Source organism: Sarcophilus harrisii, chromosome 2, assembly GCF_902635505.1.
Source record: "Sarcophilus harrisii chromosome 2, mSarHar1.11, whole genome shotgun sequence".
NCBI lineage: Eukaryota > Metazoa > Chordata > Mammalia > Dasyuromorphia > Dasyuridae > Sarcophilus > Sarcophilus harrisii.
Genome location: NC_045427.1, coordinates 249,312,589 through 249,332,151, shown reverse-complemented (window position 1 = coordinate 249,332,151; position 19,563 = coordinate 249,312,589). Strand labels below are relative to the sequence as shown.

Genomic DNA, 19,563 nt, shown 5'->3' with positions numbered 1-19,563 from the left:
GCTGCCTTTGTGCTCCCTAACCAAAAAGACTAGAGATGAAGGTTGTCTACAGCTGGTGTGCACAGTGGGGAAGATACTTGCAAATGTTTTGAACTGACAAGCAATATTTATTTCACTGACATGCTTAGTTAGTTTTGGGGAGTGAGAAATAGGAAACATTGTAAGTTATCTCTTCATTTATTAGCCTCTTGTAAGATCTCCCATCTTTGGCTCCTCCCGTATCAAAAAACCAGAGATGAAAAGGGCCCTAGGATGTTCCCCTAGAAGAAGATATAAATGGGGGAGCATGAGAAGGGAAAGTCATGGAATAAAAATTTAGCATTTTAATATAAACTTATAAAAAGAAGTAATATAAGCTAAGGATTGTTTTTAGTGTTGAAAGATATATAAAAGTTAGCTAAGATCTAGTTCCTGTCCTCCTATAATTTTCCATTGAATAGGAAGATAAAACACATGCACAGGTAACAAAATAGAGCATGGTAAATAGAAAACAAAGATACAAACAAATGCCATGGCCTGAGATGTAGCACCTCATATAAGAAAAATAAAGAAAATAGGAATAGCAATACACACGCACACACACACACACACACACACACACATTAACAAAATTTTAAAATATTTGTCTTCAATGAACCCTATATCCAGACCCAAACACCTGCTAATTTGGCTAAAGATCATCATTCAGATACACATGAGTAAAATGCTCAGTTAAACCTGAATAGATAATAAAATTGCCTCTGAAAGGAACCCTAGAAAGGATCATTTTGCAGATGAAGAAATTGAGATCCAGAGAAGTGAAAAGGTTCATCTTTAGTCAGACAGGTAATAAGAAGAAATATTTGAAACTAGGTCCTTTGTTTCCAAATCCAATGTTCTTTCAGCTATGTTAAACAAATAATTTTACCTCTTTATCTCAATATTGGGGTGTTATAATTAGTAAATTACCATAAGATTGTTTTTTTTTTTTTTTTAGTTAGTCCAGAAAAAATACCTAAAGGGGCCTATTAAGGAATAGACCACTCTTGGAAAATGGCTAGTTGAGTATTTGCAAGTCTTAGGACTTCAGGTTCTTTGAGAATTGAGAATTCTGTCTTATGTCACAGAGAGTTCCACTGAGTTCACAATTAATGAGACAATCGGATAAGATACACTACTTAGCTCATTGAGCAGAGTAGAGGAAGGTGGATAGGTAACACCAGAGCTTTTGAGAGCTTCCCTTTTAGGGAAGGAAAGAAGACTTAAGAGGGTCCTGGAAGTGTCAACATGAGGGTCCATGAACTAGAAAACCTGAAGGATAAGATCCAGGAGCTAAAAACCATCATCAACTTCCAGGGTAAGCTTTATACCAAATTCATTTAATCTTGGACCTTAGCATATTGGACAGAGAGCTCCTGGGAACAAACAACCAGCAAATCTAGAAAATCTACTATGTGTTCAGACCTGTGCTGGACACTCTGTGGGTATGCAAGTAGAAGAGAGAATCTGGTCCTCAGCCTTATGGGGTTCTGATTCCAAAAAGACTAACATAAATGAGTAGAAAACAATATGGGACAAGCCAATAACAAAGTTTGAAATATGACATAGATAGATGCTCTAGGAGAGTTCAGAAAGAAAAAGATCAAAATATCGATTTGGGAGAGGCTCCAGGAAGACCTTAGACTTCAAATGGGCCCCCAAATAAAATATTTGGGCAACCAAATAGCATTCAGGAGAAAGGTATTATACTAGGAAAGGAGAGGGCAAAGAATAAACTAGCATGGGAAGCTGGCACAAGCCATGAAATTCTAGAAAGTGTACCCCAGTCTCTCCCTCTCCCCACACCCTTTACACTCCCTTCCACTTAGAACCAACCATTCTTACTAGGTTGAGAACTATGAGGCTTTCCTAGGAATGACTGCTGTTTGTTTTGAACAAATTCCTATATTTCATGAAGAGAATAATGCTAAGAAGAGCAGGAAGCAATACAGTCTGACACCTTGTTTATTGATATGGGAACAACTCAAGGAGTCATTTCACCCTCAAATACTCCATTGGTCCATGTGGGTAATGAGAATGAGGTTAGGAGGCATCCCTCAGAGACCGGATCAGCTAGCTGAGATCTCCCAAAGAGTTAGCCATGGAGCAGGGTGCCATGGGGAGTATTTTCTGACAATCACCCCCTCATGTTTGACTTGTGCCTATCCATGCTGCCTCTGATTTACCCATAGAAAAGAGCCGACTTCTGCAAACCAAGGCCTTCGAGGACAAGACCAGCCAAAACAAGGATCTGATTCATATTCTGCAGAAGAACCTCCGTCATTTCCAACAAGACTGGACAGTTGCCAAAAGAGTATGGAAGTTAATCTAAGGCCCCATTGTTTAAGGAGCCCAGTAATTCATAGTTCTTATATAGACTATAGCTACCTAAGCTGGTACACACACACACACACATCCCTACCTAAATTCTGCAGATCTTTGCCCTAAGGCACCTTTCTCCCTTCCTCTGTTCTGGCTTTTTCTAGGCATAAGACCATTCCCTAGAAGAGAAAGGAGAGAAACTATTCCCAATTGGGGACAACTTCAGTTGCAGAATAGACTAATCAGACAGGGAAATAGGTGGGGAGACACACTAGTCATTACATAGGGCAGGGTTCACACTTCCCTAATCAGGTGAAACGCTAAACTAAGAAGGCTTCTATACGTCATTCTAGCTCAGGATATTGGGGAAGAGAACTGTGCTAGTTCTGGAAGAAATATATTCCCAGGCCTCTGGGAACTTGGAGTCACAAGAATTTGGAGCTGGAAGGAACCTAAGAGGTAACATATCCCAAACTCGCCTTACAAAAAGGATTTGACATGATATGAAAACACTCCCTACTATTAGGAAGTACTGAGTCTTATGTGTCAGTTATTCAAAAAACATTAAGTACCTACTATGCCAGGCACTGTAGTGAACACTGAGGATACAAAGAAAGGTAAAAGATAGTACCCACTTTCAATCTAATAAAGACAATATGAAAACTATATACAGGATAAATTAGAAATAATTAACAGAGGACAGGAAAGACTTCCTATAAAAGGTGGGATTTATGCTGGGATCTGAAGAAAGTCAGGGAAGCTAGGGGAGAGAGATGAAAAGGGAGATCATTCCACAAATGAGACACAGTCTGTGAAAATGCCCCGAGATGGTATCTTGTTGAAAGAACAAGAAGAAGGCCAGTATCACTGAATCAAACTATGTCAGGGGTAGGGATTAAGTATAAAAAGTCTGCAAAGGTAGGGGGTGGAGCAGGTTATGAAGGGTTCTTGAATGCCAAAACAGGATTTTATATTGGATCCTGGAGATGATAGGGAGCCAGTGGAGTTCATTGGGAAGGGGGGGATGGGGTGTGTGACAAGACTTGCCCTTTAGAAAGATCATTTTTACATCTGAGTGGAGAAGTAGACTAATCAGAAAGTTACTGCAGTCATCCAAGCAAGAGGATGTTGGTAGTGTCAGAAGAGAGCCTATTCAAGAGAAGTTATTAAGTTTTGGACCTGGGAGGACGGTGGTATCCCTTTACCACTTATCTCTTCCCAGTACACGGGTCAGAGTAAGAAATTAAATGCAAAGTTTTGCAGAAGCCACAGATAACATGTGAAGACCATCAGATGGCACAGAAAAAGTTTAGAAACTCAGAAATTCATAAAATTTAGATATAGTATCAATCCAAATTTTACAGTCAGACTCTATAAACACTCCCCCCCAAAAACCCTAAAAAACAAATTCAGACATTGTCTCTGGTACAAAGTGAAGGCAGATTTCCCACATCATGGAGGTGTCGTGGAAGGGATAAGATATGGAAGTTTGTGAGAAGGAATTACTTGAGAAGAAAAGATAACGAATTATGTTTTGGACATGTTAAGTTTAAGATACCTACAGGACAGCTAATTCAAAATGAGATGTCTAATAAGCAAGATCAAAGTATCAAGACTGGTGGTCTATTAAGCTGCATAAATAGTTTTGACAATCTTAAACATAAAGGTGATAATTGAATCCACTGGAGCTGATAAGATCACCAAGTGAAATAAAATAGAAGAAGAAGGCCCAGGGAGCATAGGGAGTAGAGTTCTTGATTGACTATAATAAAAATAACAGTTTATGCTCTTAAGGTTTGCAAAATATTTACCAATATCTTAATTATGTTATCAAATAATTAGATTATGTTATAATATACAAGTACTAATATGTCATATATTTTTACCCTCACAAAAATTCTTTGAGGAAGGTGTTAATGTTATCATCATTTTACAAATATGGAAACTGAGATTAATTGACTTGTCCTGGGTTACTCACCTAGTGTCCAAAATAAAATTTGAACTCACGTTTTCCAAATCTAATAATGTATGTACCATAACATGCTGTCTCACAATCTGTCCAAAATGGAATTGGGGAAAGATAATTCTTCTTATTGCACAAGGCAGGTGAGACAGGGCTGAACAGGTTCTGGCAAGAGATGTGAGGCAGTAAAAAGTGAACTTGGGGTAGGTGAACTGGAAGCAGAACAGAGAAAACTTAACAAGGAAGAGCAATAGTTTGAGAAAAAAGGGAAGAGTTCTAGACTTGAAGTCAGAAGACCTTGGAGTCTTGATTCTGACACTTAATAGTTGAAAGGCTATATGCAAATCATTTAATCTGAGCTTTAGTTTCCTCATCAAATAAGTATTTATGAAAACACCTACTATGTGCTAGGCATTATGTTAGACTTTGGGGACAAACTATACAAAATCCCTTCTCATAACGAACTTTGTTCTAATGGGGCAAGAAGTACATATAAAAATATATATAGCATAAAAATAAGTAGAAATATATGCAAACTAGCTGAATATGGATAGTTTGGGGAGGAGAACTCCACACAGTAATGTCTGAATGCATCTTACAGGAAGAGAGGGACTGTTTTAGGTGGTGGTAAGGAAGGAGTGCATTCTAGACTCAAAGGATGAACAAAGAAAATTTACAGAAATGGAGGACAGAATGTCTTGTGTGGAAGATAGAAAGAAAGGCAAATGGTTAGATTGCAGTGTGGAGGGGAAATAAATCCAATGTATCTGGAAAGAGGGGCAAGCTGTATAGGGCTTTAAAATCTCACAGAAGGGGCGGCAACTAGGTGGAGCAGTGGCTAGAACTCCAGCCCCAAAGTCAAGAGGACCTGAGTTCAAATTTGACCTCAGATATTTCATTCACACTTCCTGCTGTGAAGTGCAAGTCACTTCATCCCAGTTGCTCAGGGAGAAAAAAATCTCATAGAGAACTTTATATTTTATTCTAGAGGCAATAAGAAGCCACTAAATTTGTTAGTGGAGTCACTTGATCAGAACTGCACTTGAGGAAAATTACTCTGGCAGCAATGTGTTGGATGGACTAAAGAGGAGAGAGACTTTTTAGAGAGATCAATTAGGAAGCTGTCACAATAATCTAGTTGAGAAGTGATGAGGGTCTGAGAAAAGAACTCAGATGTAACAGATGTGAAAATAGAAAAAGCAAACTTTGACAAGTAAATTATGTTTGGAATAAGTAAAAGTCAAGCGTCTAGGATAATGCCCAGATTATAAACCTGGGAGATTAGAAAAATGATAATACCCTTCAGAGAAATAGGGAATATAAAATTGGGATAGATTCACAACACCTTCCTCACAGTGTAACTGGGAAGAGAGGATTTTGTATACTAATTTAAAGCACTATATAAATATATGCAGTTTTCATTTAACTGGGTGAGTAAAATTAATTTTACTGAGGATTGAGGCTGGACATCAGGGCATCAGAGTATAAGGGGAAGAGTAGCTATGGGCTACTGGTCAGCTAAATGGAACTGGTCAGCTAAAATTCCCCAAACTCTACAGCATGATGAATGGACCATTACCCGGGCCTGCCAGAAGAACATACCTTTGAAGTTGGCCACCTGCCGAAGTACTATGGAGGTAACAACTAAAGGAAAAAGCATAGCCAGGAATCACAGGCTGTGGATACAGCATCTCCTACTCAACCCTCTCCAAGAATAATCCAAGGGACCTTTCTTTAGGGCTTAAGTGAAGCAATTCCAAAAAGGATTGGTATCCACTGATTATGCCCAAGAACAGAGGCCCTCAAAGACAACCCACCTCAGACCACAGGAAGTTGCTATTCCCTAGTCCCTGATATAAGCTCTGAAGTCTTGCCATTTCTTTTGGAGTTCAGAATTGGGGGTGGCAGATGATGTCGTGAAGAAACCCAAAAGGAAACACTGAAAGAGAAGCTATGTTCTGCAGAACTGAAACCTGCAGTCTTATTCCTATCCCATCACCCCATACCAGCCTCCATCCTTGCAGCCATGGGCCCCATTCCAATGCCTCTAGTCCATCTTGTCCAAGCTCCCCCTATCCATTCCTATGTCCTCCCTCCCTGTGCATCATATCCCAGGCCCAGTCCTCTTGTACCTTCACAGGTAGCCCGAGAAAAGCTGCGTAAGTATGTATTTGACCGCGTGAATGTTCACAATGTGATGCTTCACCTGGTTCGGCAGCGAGGGGAGATGTTGGAAAGCATGCAGACAGAGCTAGATCATTTGCTAGACCAGCAGAACTATAGCAAAGAAGAACTAAAGCAGCTGCAGGTGAGAAGATAGCCCCACAGAACACAAAACTCTATGTTAGTGCTTCCCCCTTATCCCTAAAAAGAAAAAAAAAGTTTGAATTCTGAAAGGAACCATTTGAAATTCCAATCTTGAGTTGTCGTTCCCACCCCCAGCATCAGAACTAAAAGAGCCTTGCCCAGAACTTACTGTGTCCAGTGTCTAATTACCACCCAAGTAAGCTCCATCAAAGGAGAAAAATACCCCTATGTAGAGACAAATATTATGGACATGAGTACAAACCCAGTGCTGGGGGTGGGAAGGGAGGAGGGACAGAGAAAGGGCTATTAGGGAAAAGTTCCTCCCATAACACCATTTGGTAGTTTCCTTTTAAAACTAATTTTCTCACTAAATGATAAGTTCTGTTGTTTCTAGCTGCTGAAGAACTCCAAATGCTGTCAGTGACCTCTAAATTCAGCACCTTCTAAATTTTAACACCCAGAGGCAAACCCTTACCTGCCCTGTCCTAGTTCTGGCTCTGGCCTTGCCCTATTTAAGCATTTTCCTATCCCTGGGGACCCGCTTTGTGCTCCAGTAATTCCTACCAAACGCATACACAAATACACATACTGCTCTCAACTTCCTGGTCTTGCCCAGATGATCCGGCAGTTAGAGAACAATATCGAAAAGACAATGATCAAGATCGACACTTGCCAGAACATCTATATGCTCTACATTCGGTTGTTGGATTATCTGAAAAATGTGAGTTCCATCTTTCCTTTTCCCATATTCATTACCTTTCATAATGCATTTTAAGCAAATTAGTTTAGTCCCATAGGAAAGGGATACAGAGAGGAAAGCAGTAGTTTTATACATGACCTGGTTTCAAATTTCAGCTCCCTCTGTAGTCTTAGGCAGATCATTTAACATCTCTAGGTCTGTTTCCTTATCAGTAAAATGAGAGAGCTGAACAAAACCATGTCTGATACTTTGAATTCAATTTCATACTTCAGTCTGCCTATGATTTCCCTACTTTGGCCTCAATCATGCCAATAAAACCTAATGATCGTTAATGGCCCCTGAGGGATGGACCAATTCAAAATGAAATGCTATCTATGACATAGTAAGATTATAGCATCTGATTGAGGAAATTCTCCTTTGCCAAGAGACTGCTATCTCTGTCTTCCATGCCAGCAAAATAGAAAGATGGTCAAAGTCTCTTAGCCAAAAGACCAAAATAAACCAAAATAGATTGCCTTCATTTAAAAAAAAAAAAAAAAAAAGAATGAAATGTATATCCAGCAGTTCCTTCTCTAACTTCTTCAATGCTTCCTCTTCTTTCAATCAATTAAAAGCATTTATTAAGCACTCACTATTTATTAAGCAGACACTGTGGAAGCACTTTGGGTACAAAGAACTAAAACCAGTCCCTGCCTTCGAAAACCTCGTATTCTAATGAAGGAGACAACATGTCAAAAAATAGGTACATGCAAATTATACCCAAAAATGGGCAGAAAGCCACCTTAGAGGGGAAGGAACTAACCACTGAGGGACCAGGAAAAGTCTCCAGAAGAAGGTAGGATTTGAGCTTTCTCCTACCACCCAGCATACACTTAAGATTCAAGTAAATAAGTCAATGAATGTTTGTTAAGAACTTATGACATAACAAAATGTTTCTCTAGTGTGAGAGAATTTTGGAATGTAAAATGTATACAATGAAGGTTCTACCCCAAGTTACAGAATAAGATTTTCCATTATACGATCAGTTTGGAATAGAAATTTTGAAAAGTTTTCTATCCCAGGATTTGCCTTTGCAGCTTTAAAATATTATTTCAATGCTTCAGAGATACAGAATTTAATTCCTATGGGGGATCTCTACTCCTACATTGTAACCTCCTTAAAGTCTTAGGATGCAGTCTTTTTAAATTGGCTGTGGCTTTAAAAAAAAAAAAAAACACTTTCTAATGAGACCATAGGAGCATAGATATGGTACTGGAAGAAACTAGATTCTGTCAAGTTCAGCTTCTTCATTTAACAGATGGAGATGCTGAGATAGACAGAAGTTGAATGACTTGCCTAGAGTCATACAGCAAGTAAATGTCTGAGGAAGGATTCGAAATTAAGTTTTTCTGACAAGTCTAGCCCTCTACTATATAGCACTCTAATCTGGTCAGCCTATCACATCCCTAATCCATTGTTAACCCCACAGTCTAGCAGTATCAGACCTACAACTATATTATAAAGCAGTAGTCATCAAATAAAAGTTAGTATGCTACAGTGGTATAAACATCAGGGAAATTAGTCATTATTCAATTAATAATATTGGAGAAACTTGTTTTATACCACAGAGAAAAGTAAATGTAGGTCCATATTTTATCCAACAAATAACAAAAAAAAAAAAAAAAAAAAAAAAAAAAAAAAAAAAAAAAAAAACCCAGATTAATGAGTTAAATGTACAAAATAAATTATAAAGAAATTAGAAAAAACAAAAAAATGTTCTCAATTCCAAGCATAGAGAAAATCAATTCCTAATTGTCAAAAAAATGAAAGAAACAATGCATTCTCATTGTATGCATATTAAATTACCCAATAAAAAGCAATTAAAGATTTAAAAAGAAACAGCAGAAAAATATTTACAGTGAACATATAAAAGCATGATTTCCTCAATTTGCAAAGAATTTATGTGAGTCTATAAGGATAACCTATACCACCATTCTTCCAGTCATTTAGTTTTCATCAGTTTTAAATCTTGACATTTCTCCATTTTTACCTCTCCCCCAGACAATCAATTATCAAGTAATCAATACTACTTATATAACATTGTTCTCCCATCTGCCCTTTTTCTGTATACTCATTTGTCCACTCCCTGTTCAAATCTTCATAATTCCTTTTCTGAGCAATTGTAATAACTTCCAATTTCTTCCTTCCATAAGCTTCTGAAGGACTCTTTCTCAGATACATGTCTTGTATGCACTATATGTCATCTCTCAAAAATCTTCAGTGGTTCCCTATTGCCTCTTCCTCCATTCATTTCATATTATTCCCTTTCATGCACACTACATTCCCACCAAGCTGGACTACTAGGTGCCCCCTAAATTGTGCATTCCATTTCTCATTGCCATCTCCTTCATGTTCTCCGCATTCCCAGCTGCCTGCACAATATAGTTCAGATCCTTCATAAATGTTTGACGCGTAAGCAAACTGCTTGTGTCTCTGTCACCAGGAGCTGGCGCACTACCCACAAGAGCTGGACAAGCTGCAGCACATGGTGGTCCAGTACCAGAAGGATCTTACAGACATGAATCTGATGACCCAGGAAGCCATAAAGTTGACAGAAGAGGCCAAGGTCGGTAAAAGGAAAGTGGAAAAAGATGAGCCAGCTCTAAGCCAAGCTTCTCCTTTGAAGACGTTTATTGGCTAAACAGCCTGGGAGATCCATCCCTTCTTCTCTTCATCTTCTGTCTCAGAGGGTCACAGGAAGTCAATAACCACTCTCATCTTCATTCCCTCCTGGCTGCTCTTCTCCCAGCTCATGTTGCCCCACATTCCTTCTACACTCGTGTCCGCTCCCAGCTTCCTCAGCTTCCTTCTGCTAACACTGTTGCTTCTCTCTCTGAGAGAGCTCTGACCCACATTGTGATCAGCTGGGGCTAATCCTGGTGGGGTTTGCCAGGGGCAATGAGACTAGAATTGGCTGGTAAAGTACAGTCATTCCCTCTCCCCACCATTCCTTCCCAGGTGAACATGACAGAAATGGAGACAGCCTTCCTCGCAGAGCGCAGGGCCAGGGAACAAAAGCTCACGCAGCAGAAGAAAATGATTGAAAAGATTCAATCAGCTAGCAGTGAGAAGCAACGGAGGGTAAGCCCCTTAGAGGTAGCAAGTAAGGGGTCTAGTTGGGTGAGTGTTTGGAAGAAAGATTTCCATGTTCCTGCCACATTAAGAAGAGAGAGTAAGGTTTCCCACACACTCTGCCCAAAGTTCTGCCCCTAAAGAGATGACTACCCATGATTGATACAATTAATATTTCTGTTTCCCTCCACCCCTACCCCCAAAAGGGCAGACTAGAAATGGAATACACCTCCAACTTGATGACTCCAGAGCCAGTAAAAGGTAAAAAATAAAAGATGAATAGCTTCTGTGTGTCCTAGGCCCCAGCATGGTTTTCCTGGGGATGGTTTCTCAGATAGCCTGGTCCAGGTTAACACTTTGAAGGATTTTTCAGGCCCCAGGAGGCCATTCATTAGACTCATGTGAGTGACTGTATGGATTCCATCCTTCTCCTAACCAACTCGCCCAGCACATAGGAACCCAAAGGGGACAGGGGCCTAGAATGATAGGAAATACCCATTCTTCCATGGATTGTCTGTTCACATCAGATATTGTAGGTAGTGTGCTTTGCCAAAGTTCAAAACCTGTGTAAATGTGGGCTGTTACTGGTATGATTATGGACCAGATCACATGTTCTAGCTTTGCTTATTCTCTCCACATTGGGAACTTAAACACTTGTCATGCAAGCATGCACATATAAACACATGTACATATGTACAATATGTATATGTAACAAATATATATATGCAAATATACATATCATTGTATTTGTATTTATTTATGTATGTAATAGAGAGACAAGTTTTTTTGTCTCTGCTTCTAGTATTGGTATTGGTGGTAATGGTTCATGGGAAAGGATACCGGGACCCAGAACAGAATATAACTGGTCATCTCATGAACTCTCATACTAAATACAATGACAATTCTAAAAATAACTTTAATATATGTTTAAGGTTTACAAAGAACTATACATATAGCAGCTTATTTGATCTTCACAACTCTGTGACATAGGTGCTATTATTATCTCCATTTTACAAATGAGGAAATAGAGGCTGAAAAAGATCATGATTTTCTCACTGTCAGAGGCAGCATTTGAAGTCATGCCTTCCTAACTCCAAGTCTAACAATCTATCCAAACCATTACCTTGCTGTCTGCACAACACCTGGTACTACAGACCCCATCCCTGACTCACAATGGATCTCCTCTGACTCATCCAATCCACCATCTCAATATTCTTTCCTTATATTCCTTTAGATACATCAAACTGACTAGTGTCATCTTGCCCCTTTCACTTACCCCAGTGTTTCCTGAACGGAATTATTTTAATCACAAAGGTTAAAAAAGCTTTCTTCCTCCATCACATACATGAATTAGTTTCTCCTACCATCAAGATCAAGAATATATTCCTAAATAAACTGACCACTAGGAGCAGCCTCCATAACCTTGGTGTACAGTTGAACTGGCATTCCTAGCCTCTGGTCTGGCCCATTCTATCAGGTATGGTCAGTGTGTGGTATTTATACAGTTACACTAGCACTGAAAGCCCGGGTGCCAAATGGCCTTCACAGGATATGAGTCAAGTTATGAATCTCTTGAGTCCCCAAATATACAAATTTGAATAGAACTCTTAAATTCCTGGAGATTCATGTCAAAAAAGTAGAATTTAGCAGTTTCTTTTTAAAAATGAAAAAAAAAACTGAGGACAAGCCCACAAGCCAGTGAAATAAAGTAATACTCCATACTTCACTCCATCTCCCAGACCCTCTCCAGCCCTACTGCAATGGCTCTTTCCCAATTCTTAAAGAGGAGGATTTTTAAGGTACAGGAGATTTGAGTTTATGCTTGAACTGTGTCATTTTCCAGTCTCAGTTTTCCTATCTGTAAAATGAGGGTGCTGGGTTACATAATCCCTTAAGGTCTCTTACAACTCAAACATTCCATAATTAAGAATCCACAGAGACCCAGTGGTGGGCAGGCAGTTTAGAGAAGACTCGATACCTCCCCTGCCTCCCATCTCTACCCCTACATAATGACTTTATTTCACCTTTTTCAGGAAAAAAGCAAAGTTTATCCAAGTCTGACATGGAGTACCAAGCAGCTGTGACCCAGATAGTGGACAAGGTCAAGAATGCTGTACAGTGCTCTCACCTCTGGGTAAGAATTCCTCAGAGCCCTGAGGTAGCTGAAGTCAGGGAAGAGATGATCATAACTGCATGTAGACCCTTCTGAGGACAGAAAAGCCCTGTGGGCTAGCTTGAGTTAAGGACTTTAAGCAAATCACCAAGTGTCCTCAATTCCACTCTGGCCACCACAGCCAGTAAGTAGGTGGTTTTCCTTGTCCTAGAGCCACAGATGGAAGAGCAATGTATTACAGAAGATTGTTGTTGTGGATGTTTGTTCTCAAAGACCACAACATCAGGGAGATGATGCTGTGGCATGCAAGTGAATTGGATTTGAGTGAAGAGGGCTGTGCAAACGGAACCTGAAGTCAGGAGACCTGGACCTAGTTGTGCCACAAACAAGTTGATGGATTTTGGTCACCACTTCTCCATTTTCTTCGCATATAAGATGAGGGGACTGGCTCAGATGATCCTTCCATCTGTAACTTCTGTAATTCTGATTCAGTGATGCATAACATTCAGCCTGAAGTAACTAGTTTTGTGGCCAGGCCTTGACCAAGTTAGATGGCTAAAGGGGAGGAAGGCAGACTCAGGACAACTTCAGGATGACTAATGTGATTGGGGGCAATGGGGAGTCTGATATCCCTGAAAAGGGGTCCTATCTTTGCCTAGCAAAATAGATAGTTAGGAATGTCTATGCCCAAGGAAGGTTACCTGAGCTCTGTACCTGTGCTGCTGGCTTTTAATACTTCTGGCCACTGCATATGATTACCATGAGCCAAAATGTAAGATAGTGAGCTTTACCTTTGGACCTGATGACCTCCAAAGCTCTTTCCAGTTCTATATTCAACAGCCTAGGAAATTTCCCCCTCCCCACTTCTTTCACCACCATCATCTCCCTCCCCATCCCCATACATGTATCTTTTCTGAGAGAGAAAAAGCCAAGAGATGACCAGATCTGCAATTTCACAAGTTTGGATCAGGGTGTCAAACTCAAATAGAAATGGGTCCACACAGGGATTCTAGCAAGAGACTGATTGGCTTAGAAAACCACATATTGACATTATCTTTGTTCAATAGATAATAGATACCTAGGTGGCACAGTAGACAGAATATCAGGTTTAGTATCAGTAAAACCTGAGTTCTAATCCAGATTTTAAATACTAATTGTGTAATCCTAGGCAAGTCACTTAATTCTGTTTGCCTCAGTTTCCTCATCTGTAAAATGAGCTGGAGAAGGTTGCAGCAAACCGCTCTAGTTCCTTTGACAAGAGAATCCCAAAAGGGGTTACTAAGAGTCAGACAGGACTGAAGAATAATTATACATTTAAAAATGTATAATTATATTTTTATTTATGATAACTATTTCCTAATTACAGTTTAATCTGGTTCTCCAGCAGCACTGGAGTGGTATGGCCTGCAGGTCAGGTGTTTGACATCTCTGGTGAGGTGTTCACTTCTCTGTAACTTAAGAGTTTCAGAGAGCTGCCTAAATTAATGTGAAGGCATATGAATTGTCCAGGGACTATGCAGCCAGTAAATATCAGAAGGGCTCAAAACTCAATTTTTCTAACTCTAGCTCTACATTTAGACTAAATTCAAACCAGCCTATTAGTTAACAATCAGCGCCATTTATTGGATACTTTTATGTGCAAAGTCCATAATTTGGCCAACTGAGGGAAAACAGAGTTTAAGGAAGGAGCTACATGCTCGCAATGTCAAGGAAAGGGCTTTCCCTTCTGTGTTGCCTCTTCCCTCACCTGTAGAGAACTAGGCTTCCACTCTTCTCTCTTTGTATACCACATAGGATATTGCAGGAAGATTCCTGGCCCAGAAAAACACACAGGAGAACCTGCTACAGCAGACTGAGGAGTATGAACAAAAAAGGAAGGAGCTCGAGGCTCAGCTGCAGAAACTGGACCTAGAGCGGGCAGTGCTCAAGTTTCATCAGAGTCCAGATGTCAACAAGTATAGTAGGGGCTAATGCTAGTGACTCTCAAGTTCAGGACTTTTTCTTCCCCTAACCCTGGTTCTTAGAGAGGCATGAGTTCTCATAGTTCTAGAAGACCCCTCAAAGATTCTTCTGTAGCCTGAGAAGTAGGAAAATTTCTGTGGGCTGTCAGTAAGCATTTGCTAAGGACCTATTGTGTGCACTAAGGATAGGCACAGAACAGTCCCTGCTCTCAAAAAGGTCAACATAAAACAACTATGTACAAGATATAGATAGAACAAATTGGAGATAACCAAGAGAGCAAAGGTACTACTAGCATGAAGAGGAATCAAAAGGTGGCAGGGGAAACTGAAGCAAACAAGATTAAGCATCTTGCCCAGAGACACACAGTGTTTGAGGTTAGATTTGAACTCAGGTCTTCCTGACTCCAGATCTGGCACACTATTGGGCTACGCTGCCACCGTAAAGGTTTTAAAAGCCAGAGGATTTTATATATGATCCTATAGAGGAGATAGAGCCAATAAAGTATGTTCAACATGGGGGAGATGTGGTCAGATTTGTCACTTTGACAGCTTAGGGAAGGATGGCCTGGAGCGGGCAGAGATTTGAGGCAGTGTCTAGCTGCAGTGGGGCAGCAGGGAGGAGGGCTTCTACCAGGGTGGTGACTGTGTTAGAGAAGGAAGGGGGTCCAAAAGATGATACCAAGGTAGAATGTGGGGCGGAGGGGAGGGGAAGTCCCGAGTGGTGAGTCCCAGCCAGGCGGGCTGCCTCAGCTGCCCATTCCCCTGCTTCTTCCTGGGCTCTAGGATCGACAGCTTTAAGGATCAAGAGGAGAGAATGAAGGAGTTGCTGGAAGAGGCAAAGGAAAGGCTCGAGCTGGAAAACCACAAATTGGTTAAGAGTGAACAACTGCTTCTCAACATCGAGCTGGGCATCGACAATCTGTTCCTTCGCCTAATAAGCATCCCATTGCCCTCAGAGGTACCACCGCTCTGGCCAGAGCCTAGCCCTACCCTCTCCATCTTCCCTCATGAGCACAAGAAATGCTCCTCTCAGCTTGAGAGGCTCTCTGGGAGAGCCAGTATGGGGGAGGCCCTGGGTGTCCTCCTTGAAGTGACTTTACACATTAGAGATGATCCCTTTAAGCCTTTCAGGCCCTCTAATAATCTGCCAAGTGTCTGTAAGTTACCATGGTATACTGAAGAAGGAGATGATTTGGAATTAAAAAAAAAAAAAAAGTCAAGTTAGGATCCTGGCTTTGTCACCTGTGTGAGCTCTGGCCCCAGTTTCTTGTACATAAATAAATAAATTTACAAGGTCAATGGAACCTATGTATGTTAGAAGCCCAACCTCCAGGATATTTGTGAAGAATGTTTCATACATTTATTCCCCAGTAGGTGAAGTAGAACAGCCTATAATTTATCACAGAATGATTTGTTTCAAAGTGGGGAGGGAGAAGGCAGCATTTGTATAATAATGTTTAAAGAGCTGGCCACAGAACCAGGAAGATCTGGTTCCAGGGCTTTCTCTGACACGTCAGCTATGTGATTTCTCAAAAAAACCTCTTTAGTACTCCCAAGCAACTAACTTTCTTGAAAAAAAAATAGCTTTTTTTATTTTTCTAATACATGCAAAAATAGTTTTCAACGTTCATCTTTGCAAAACCTTGTGTTCCAAATTTTTCTCCCTTCCTCTTCTCTCCCCTCACCTAGACAGCAAGCAATCCAATATAGATTAAACATGTGCAATTCTTCTAAACATATTTCCATGTTCATTATGCTACACAAGAAAAATCACATCAAAAGGTAAAAATTATGAGAAAGAAAAAAACTAAGAAAGCAACAATAACAAAAAAAAAAAAAAAAAAGCGAAAATACTATGCTTTGATCCACATTCAGTCTCCATAATTCTTTCTCTGGCTGTGGATGGCTCTTTCCATACAAGTCTATTGGAATTGCCAAATAATTAACTCCTGAGAAAAATTTTCTAACCTGGCAGCTTTCTACATTGATAAATCACAGTGTAGTAACTAGGGGAAGGGAAAAAAGAGTACTGGTTCTGTAATCAGGAGAACCTGAGTTTTCAGACACTTACTAGCTATATGATTGTGAACAAGTCACTTAATCTCAATTGCTTCACCCCCAAAAATGGAATTTCAAAGGTGAAGGTGGGGTGAGAAAGGGGTAAGGGTAGAGGAAAACCCTATATCCTAGTTCTGATGAATAGCCAGGACTCCTCCTCTCATTCCAGCCATGACTATTGCTTTCAGTTACATTCCTTGCTTTCAGTTATATTCTTTTTCAGCCTTTATCTTCCTAAAGGCCTAATCTATTGCCTTATTTTATCTTTGGAATCAGACCTTATCTATACATCTCTTCCTCTCCAAGAATCCTTTTATTGATGTTCTGTTTTCTGAAGTTTTTCCAATTCAGTTTTCTTTCCTGGAAACTTTCCCTACTTCTAATGCTGTTAAGAGTTCAGTCCCTCAAAATTTCCCCCTTAAACCCTATCACCTTCTCTCTTGTCCCTCCCCAAAAGAGTATAAAAAGGCACTAAAGACATGATCCATTACTCAACACTCCCTTCAGGCTCAAATTTTGAGTCTTGGGAGCTCTCTGCAAAGAGGGGCTTAAGGGAGGAAATTGAGAGGAAAAGAGACACTTCTTTGTCTTTAGAAAGGATTCCCTAGTCCTGCTGATAGCAAAGATGCCTACAGCAAACTACAATACTGTGAGAAGAAGCTGATCCATCTGATAGAAAGAACTAAGGATTATGTGGACATATGCGAAGAGGTAAATGAGGGAGGGCAAAGGTAGAAAAGTTCTTATATGTACTCCCTTTTCCAGCCTTTTCCCCCAGCTCCTTTTTCCTGGGTTTATCTCATACTATCTCTGCTTTTCAGTCTTCCCAGAAAGTGAAAGACTTCCTAGAGGAAACTACTCTACATCAGAAGCATAACGTGAGGATTGCTTTTGAAGATGCTTATGAGGATGAGACAGGTGAGTTACAGTGTCCTAGGGAATAAATCTGGGAAAATAGCTATTCATCCTAATTTCTGAGGCTGCTGATCTTCCCTTCAGCAAATCCATTCCCCTTTTCCCCCAATCCCACAGACAAACCTTAGGCACCAGAGATAAGAGGCAGGTGCTAATTTTTAACTTGGGGAAAATTCAGTAGCTAAAGTTTTTAGTTGTCCCTGATGGGGCTGAGGGAAGTCCATGGAGTAGTAGACACCCTACACACATTTTCAGATGAACATTTCCAGATATTCATAGCAGCATTTCCCAAAGAGGAGGGACTGGGACTATATAGAGTAAGATGGAATTGTCTATCAGCTTTCCCTCACACATAATAATGGTGGACTGCATTCTAAGAACCTTTCTCTCTCTTTCCCCACCTCCATTCATAATCTCTAAATTATCATAGATGAGTCTATCATACTTCCAGCTGATTTAAGAAACAACTATTTACATCTGTAGGACATGAGGGAAAGGACTGGAACATTGCTATAAGTTATCTCAGAGATTTATTGAAATAACATGCAGTTTGAGAAGAGGGCTTACTTATGGGATATTTTCTCCCTGATTTCCTGTTTAACTGTGGGCAGTTGTAGGCTGAAGGCCCTGGTAGATAGGAAAGGGAAATAGGATATAGCAAATTTGGGGTCTGCTAGTAAGCCACTCTCCTGGGGTGCCAATGGTGGCTAGTGACTCTTCCCCATAGGAAATTAACACTAAAAGATAGCCTCCTACTCAGTGGGATCCAAGAATTCCCCTACTCCCCTCTTGTCTTATTCTTTTTCTAGAGTCCTTCCAATTTCCTGATGTGGAGAGCACCTTTGTTCTTTCCCGGGATGATATCAAGAAACAAAGTGATAATCTGATTGAAGCTAAACTCAAAAATAACAAAAGACCAAAGAAGAAATAATGGTACCTTCTTTAGCCTTGATCCTTTCCTTAATCCCACAAGGCCCACCATGTCTAACTTTCTAGCTCACAATGGACCACCTCCTTTGGTCAGTTTATTACAAATAAATTTTTTTCCAGGACTGAATGTAGCACAACCCATTCCTGTCCATGCTGCAGCTTTTGGGTAGGACCTGAGTGGAATCATCATCATAGGAAAATAACCACTAATGCCTTCTATTAGCTCCACTTTTTAAGAAGGGAGAGTTGAAAGCAGCACAAGAAAGCAAAAGAGAGTTGGATGTGGGAATTGGGACGCTTGGGGCATCTTTTTGGTTAAGTTAGTAACTCATTTGAAATTGGTCTGTCCAACATGATTTGTCTGGTCCTGCGCTAAATGCTAGGGACACAAAGAAAGGCAAAAGTCAGTTCTTGACCTCAAGCTCACCTTTTAATGGGGGAGACTGCATGCAAACAACTATGTGCAGACAAGGCACATAAAGGATAAATTGGAGATAATCAACAGAGAGAAAGCATTAGAATTAAGAGGGAAGAGGAAAAACTTGTAGAAGGTGGGATTTTAGCTGAGACTTGAAGGAAGCCAGGACAACCAGGAGGTGGAAGTAAGGAGAGAGAGCAAAGCAGGTAAAGGAAGAAAGTCAGTATTAATAGATCAAAGAAGACATAGAGAGGAATAAGGTATAACAAGTCTGGGAAAGTGAGGAGGCGGCAAAATAAAAAGGGCTTCAGAAGTCACACACAATATTTGGAGTTTTATCAAAATTTCTATTTGGTGAAGGGGGAGAGGGGTCCTGGGACTGAAGAGTGGAGGTGGGGGAAGGGTTGATATGGTCAGACCTATAACTCTGAAAGCTTGAGTGGAGGATAGGCTGGAGCAGGGACGGATTGAAGCAGAGAGTCCCACCAGAATGCTATTGTAGTCTAGGAGCAAGATAAGAAGAGCATTTGCCAGGGTGGTGGCAGTGTCAGAGAAGAGAAGGGGCATCTATTACAAAGGCAGAATCAACAGATTTGAATTGATTGGAATGGGAGGTGGGGACGTTTTGAGAGGAACCTGGGACAAAGATCCCTGGGTTTTTATAGTTATCTCCTCCATGATTCATAAGGGTTGGATTACATGTTGCAGTAAGAAAGCACTAAGAACCTTGAAATTAGACTTTTTGAG

At 40.4% G+C, this 19,563-nt stretch overlaps 1 protein-coding gene across 3 annotated transcripts; it reads left to right on the top strand.

Annotated features, from left to right (window-relative positions):
* The first annotated feature begins 600 nt into the window (after nt 1-600).
* CCDC183 (coiled-coil domain containing 183) lies at nt 601-18,521 on the top strand. Of its 3 annotated transcripts, none has more exons than XM_003757503.4 (14): nt 602-1,336; nt 2,211-2,332; nt 5,863-5,940; nt 6,444-6,611; nt 7,227-7,331; nt 9,793-9,915; nt 10,308-10,430; nt 10,628-10,682; nt 12,455-12,555; nt 14,329-14,489; nt 15,279-15,453; nt 17,148-17,264; nt 17,375-17,471; nt 18,278-18,521. In XM_003757503.4, exons 1-14 carry the CDS (start codon nt 1,267-1,269, stop codon nt 18,397-18,399), a joined length of 1,617 nt encoding a protein of 538 aa, XP_003757551.1. In that variant the 5' UTR covers nt 602-1,266; the 3' UTR covers nt 18,400-18,521. The 3 variants fall into 3 exon arrangements, with proteins under 3 accessions (XP_012409503.1, XP_003757551.1, XP_031807851.1); XM_031951991.1 differs by lacking the exon at nt 602-1,336 and adding an exon at nt 2,694-2,799; XM_012554049.3 differs by lacking the exon at nt 5,863-5,940 and having other exon boundaries at nt 601-1,336.
* Nucleotides 18,522-19,563: the final 1,042 nt, after the last annotated feature.

Bases quoted from the DNA above. Each gene is read 5' to 3' on its own strand.
- CCDC183 (XM_003757503.4), top strand. From the start codon at position 1,267: ATGAGGGTCCATGAACTAGAAAACCTGAAGGATAAGATCCAGGAGCTA. The intron at 1,337-2,210 runs GTAAGCTTTATA...ATTTACCCATAG, and splicing joins AACCATCATCAACTTCCAGG to AAAAGAGCCGACTTCTGCAA. The intron at 17,265-17,374 runs GTAAATGAGGGA...TCTGCTTTTCAG, and splicing joins ATGTGGACATATGCGAAGAG to TCTTCCCAGAAAGTGAAAGA.